Source organism: Dasypus novemcinctus, chromosome 13, assembly GCF_030445035.2.
Source record: "Dasypus novemcinctus isolate mDasNov1 chromosome 13, mDasNov1.1.hap2, whole genome shotgun sequence".
Classification (NCBI taxonomy): domain Eukaryota; kingdom Metazoa; phylum Chordata; class Mammalia; order Cingulata; family Dasypodidae; genus Dasypus; species Dasypus novemcinctus.
In genome coordinates this window covers 60,925,295-60,930,299 of record NC_080685.1, presented here as the reverse complement: position 1 = coordinate 60,930,299, position 5,005 = coordinate 60,925,295, and the positions used below count along the sequence as shown (strand labels likewise).

Here is a 5,005-nt window from a genome sequence, read left to right as displayed (position 1 = left end):
GGAACGGTCCTGTAGCACAGCCTGCCTTGCACGCCCGGGGAGCGGGAGGGGGCCAGAGTTCGTGAGGGGGCGCGAAGTAAGTGAGCTTGAGCCTGACTCTAGCTTGAGGACAGACCGGACCGAGTAAGGGGACATGGCCTCGTCATTCGTGTCCACGGGAGCCACCACGGGCGACAGCGGCGGGGAGCTGAGTTCGGAGGAGGACTCCGGTGATGTCGGAGAATCTCTCCAGAGCCCCGAGATCGAAGCGTCAAGGAACCTGACAGAGTTGTTTGAGAAGGCTGCGGTGCACCTCCAAGGCCTGATTCACGTGGCCAGCAGGGAGCAGCTTCTGTATCTGTATGCCAGGTACAAGCAGGTAAAGTCGCAGGGAAGGGGTGGATGTAGGAAAGACAAAGGGCCTTTTTTTACCTCCAAAAACTGATAGCAAACGTGCATGGTTAATGGCTAGGTGGAGTGAAGTTTGCGTGAGTTTTATTTTTAATCATCTGCTAGGGATTAGCATCATTCAGGATGTGGGAAGACCCTGTCTGCTGTCCTGGGAGTGCTATTTCTCTGGACACTGAACCAAAGTTTTTGTCTTCACTGACTTGTGCAGTAACCTTGCACATACGTTTCTACTGGTCTCCAGCCTTTACAAAGTGAGGATGATAAGGGTTATCATTCACTCTACCCTAGGGGTCATATGGAAGTAAACAGGGTAAATGTTAATAATCTTTGTAATCCAAGAGAATAATATGATAGCAATAAATGGGGTGATGCAATACAAAATAAAGCATTTCTACTTTTATTATTGTGATTTTTAAGCTAAATATCTGTTTTGGCTGAAGATTTCTGTTAGATCATCCTAAAAATTTTAGAGGTAGTTTGTCCATGGTCATATAGATAAATCAGAACTATAACTAGATTGTAACTCCCGACACTGTCTAAGGTTCTGAACTTTGCCTGGAAATATGGATATTAATTAATTATTCATATAAGACATGTTTATCATTCAGAGAGTCATTGGTTAGGTACCAGAAGGGAAAATAGTTGACTTATTAATCAATAAATGTTTGTTCGATTTATGTGCACAAAACTTAGGTGATGTGCCTACAGGGAATGCAGAGATGCAAAAGCATCATATTTGCTCTCAAGAGGTGTACAAAATATTTGAGGAGTCTAGATGTAAACACATTGAGATACTCACAATTATCTGAAAAGGCTATTAAAATTCTCCTTTTTCTAATATATCTTCGTGATGTCGAATTTTCTTCCTGTACTTCAGCCAGAACAACATATTGCAACTGATTAAATGCAGAAGTGGATATGAGAATGCAACTGCTTTCTATTTAATATTAAGCCAGACAGAAAAGAGATTTACAAAATGTAAAACAATGCTACTCTTCTCACAATGTTTTTATTTTAGAATATATAATAATTTTCCATAAAATTTTGTTATTTATGTTAACATATAACATATAGCATTTATTGTTTTAAATAATCCACATTTTTTATGTTTCCATTTTAATTTCTAATATGGTAAATAGTAATAGCGAAAACCCATATAAACAGCAGCCCTTTGGGGTCCTCAATTTATAAGAATGTCAAGGGATCATGAGGCCAAAAAGTTTGAGAAGTGCTGCCCTAAGTTCCTGTTTCCGTGTTCAGAAATGGCTCACTGTTGTCAACGTGTGTTATAACCTGGACAAAGGGAAAGGGTAAGAAACTACCTTTCTTTTTAAGGAAGGTAGTTGTATAACTTACGTACATCCAATCCTCAGAACCTAAGCATAAGTTGCATGGACACATGTCATATTTAGGGGGATGACCATGTGTCTAGCTGAAACTTCTATTGGAAGAAATGGAGAATAGATATCAGATACCCTGGCTGGTATCTGAATAAAAAAATTACTGATAACTGCTTTTCAGATAATATATATTTTGTATAGTTTATGTCATTTGATATTTCTACTTCATATATATATATACACACACATAGTTTACATGATTTTAGAGATGCCAGATCTAAAACCCAGATTCTATATTGCATATATGTCATAGTTGTATAGTAAAGGAGTATTGGCTTTGAAGCCAGGCAGTCCTGGATTCAAATCCTGACTCTACTACTTCCTGCTATGTGAACTGAGAAAATCCTCTTGAGCTTCTCTATCCTCATTTATAAAATGAGTTTGTAATAGTGTTACTATAAGTACTACTATTTCTGATAGAAGGGCCTGCCCAATCCCACGCTACATAGGAGAAACAAGTCTCTCAATGAGAAGGTGATTTATTCCAGGTGCCCAAGCAAGGAATTGGGGGAATCATCTCCGAACAGTTCAAAGTAAAAATGAGAGCTAGGGTTTTTATAGGGAGGGAAAAAGGGGGGTAGTTGAGAAGAAAAAGAAGTATAAAACAACAAAAAACTAGTGATGCGAGATGTTCTGTGAGGAGGGTATTGCAAATTTTTGTTTCAGGTACCCACCCTGAAAATGTATCAGCTGATACCAGAAGATAGCAGAAGTTCCTGGCTATCAATGGCACGTTTTCCAGCTATCAGTGGCACACCTCACAGTATTATTATTGTGTGGCTCTTTTGAGATCATGTATGTGAAGTGTTTGGTTCTCTGGTGATCGTTCAAGAAATGTAGCTGCTTCGCTCTCATCCTTTCTTCCTCTGGCAAAGCATACAATTTAATAACACCTAGAGAATTATGTGATTAATTGCTAAGTAGATGATAGAGATGATAATTGTTATGAATTCAGAGGTGGGTATGATCGTTGTAGACTTTTGAAAGAGTTCTTAGAATCTGAGCCTTGAGTGGAACTTGAGGAAAGTGTAGCATTTTGAAAAGCTGAGAGAGAAAAAAAGGAATTTCAGGTGAGGGGAATGACATGAGTAAAACACAGAACTAAAAATCCCTAAGGCAGTGAGTAGACCCATCTGGCTGAGTGAAGGGTTCAGTTTGATTTTAGCAAAATTCAAGTGTATAAAAGCAATAGCAGGTAGCAAAAAGATCCCTAAGATGTAAATTGGGTTAGATTGTGGCATTTAGCTTTCATGAAAATAGATATTTTGTCGAACACCTGTTTAATGTATTCATTCTTTATGCAACAAACATTTTGACTACTTCAAATTAGGCACAGTATTAGGTTCTATGGATGAGTTAAGAACAGTTTCTTTAGAGACTCTGTTCTAATGGAAAGATGACACTTCATTCAAAACTTCCTAAAACAAGTAGAAAGTGGACAGTGCCATAAGAAATATACAGAGTAAGTGCTGTGAGAGATCGTAAGAAAGGGAGATTACTTCTTGCAGTAGGAATCAGTGGCTGAAGTGAATTCTGCTCCTTTGAGAATTTTACTAATGTTTGTTTATTCACAATGAAAATAATCCCTCTATGGTTTAACTATAAATGTCATTCATTTGAGTATTAAAAATAGATATTGACCACATAGAAGGATTATTATGGAATAGATAGACTATATAATGTTGAGGAACCCTCAAAAATTGTTTTTACATGGCCTTTCGCATCCAAATTTATATTGATGAGTTTCATAATAGGGCATTTTTTAATGGTGTACTTTATCCTGGAATTTGGAAGAGTCGAAATGCTGATAGTGTTATAAGAATTGGCGTGAAGTGACTCTGAATTAATAAACTGAACTTTAAAGCTTGTTAATTGCATGTTAAAAAATTTCCCATATTATAAATGATAATGTATATCACCCATTTTTTTTTTTTTGTTACAATATTAGAGAACAGGAAAGTGGATGTGGCTCAAGTGATAGGGCCTCTGTTTACCATATGGGAGGATCTGGGTTCGATACCTGGGGCCTCCTGGTGAAAAAGAACAGAAAGTGTGTCTGTGCAGCGAGCCAGTGCCCACGTGGCAAGCCTAGTGCCCTTTGAGTGCCTATGTGGTGAGCCAGTGCCCACGTGGCGAGCCGATTACCTGCACAACCAGTGCCTGCACAAGTGAGTCATGCAGCAAGATGATGATGAAGCGACAAAAGAGAGACGAAGGGGAGAGTCAAGGTGAAGCACAGCAGAGACCAGGAACTGAGGTGGCACAATTGACAGGGAACCTCTCTCCACATCAGAGGTCCCTAGGATCAAATCCTGGTGAATCCTAGAGAAGAAAGATTAGAAGAGAAGACAAAAAGAGAAATAGATGCAGAAGATCATAGCAAATGGACGCAGACAGCAAAAACAGCAGGGTGGGGGAAGAGGAGGGGAAGGAAAAAAAAACTATTTAAAAAAAATTAGATAACAGTAGTTTTTTGCACTAAGCCAAAACAGCCTATATTTAAATTTTGTTTATACAAACAGTGTTAAATTTTGTTATTTTATGTAGATGCAAATGTTTTCTAACCTATTTTACAAATATGTATACTATATTTAAAAATTAAATATTTCTCAGGTATTTTTTTGAAAAATAAATTCTTGAATTTTTTTCTCCATCATTTAGGTCAAAATTGGAAATTGCAATACTCCTAAACCAAGCTTCTTTGATTTTGAAGGAAAGCAAAAATGGTAAGAAATTTTTGGAATCCTCGATGAGATTGTTGGAAATGGTTTAGGTATTTAAGAATTAGAAAGTGAAAGTGAACAGATTAAAGAATTATTTTTAATCTCTCTTTGTTGTAGACTGTGCTAACGACAGGCATTTGGGAGAGAGATTAAAAGAATCCTCTTTTTAGCTAAGTCTCCTACAGGTTTCTTATGCCATGGTGTTGGTATATAAGTAGTTCACAGTAGATATACATTCCTTACCTATGAATATCTTTTTAGAGAGTAATCATAAAAGCTATTGCTTAAGATTTTCCTTTCCTACTTTATAGCCCCTAATGGTTTACCTCTTCTCAACTCTGAAGGGATCTTTGGCACAAAGCCAGGAGGATGGGACAGCAAAGCAGCTTAAATCCCCATTTTTTAAGTCTTCCCTTCCCCTTCTCCCAATTTTATTTCCTTGTCTATCAGTGGTAGCCTCTTCCTTGTTCGAGATCTCTACCCATGCCTCAG

The 5,005-nt window shown here is 37.8% G+C and overlaps 1 protein-coding gene across 5 annotated transcripts in view; it reads left to right on the top strand.

Annotated features, from left to right (window-relative positions):
- The first annotated feature begins 133 nt into the window (after positions 1-133).
- The window catches only part of ACBD6 (acyl-CoA binding domain containing 6), a 341,903-nt gene continuing 337,031 nt past the window's right edge, over positions 134-5,005 (top strand). For all 5 annotated transcript variants that reach the window (XM_071207590.1, XM_058274820.1, XM_058274822.1 and 2 more), the window contains exons 1-2: positions 134-358; positions 4,452-4,516. In XM_071207590.1, coding sequence (XP_071063691.1) covers positions 134-358; positions 4,452-4,516 — 290 coding nt within the window. The remainder of the gene's footprint in view (positions 359-4,451; positions 4,517-5,005) is intronic.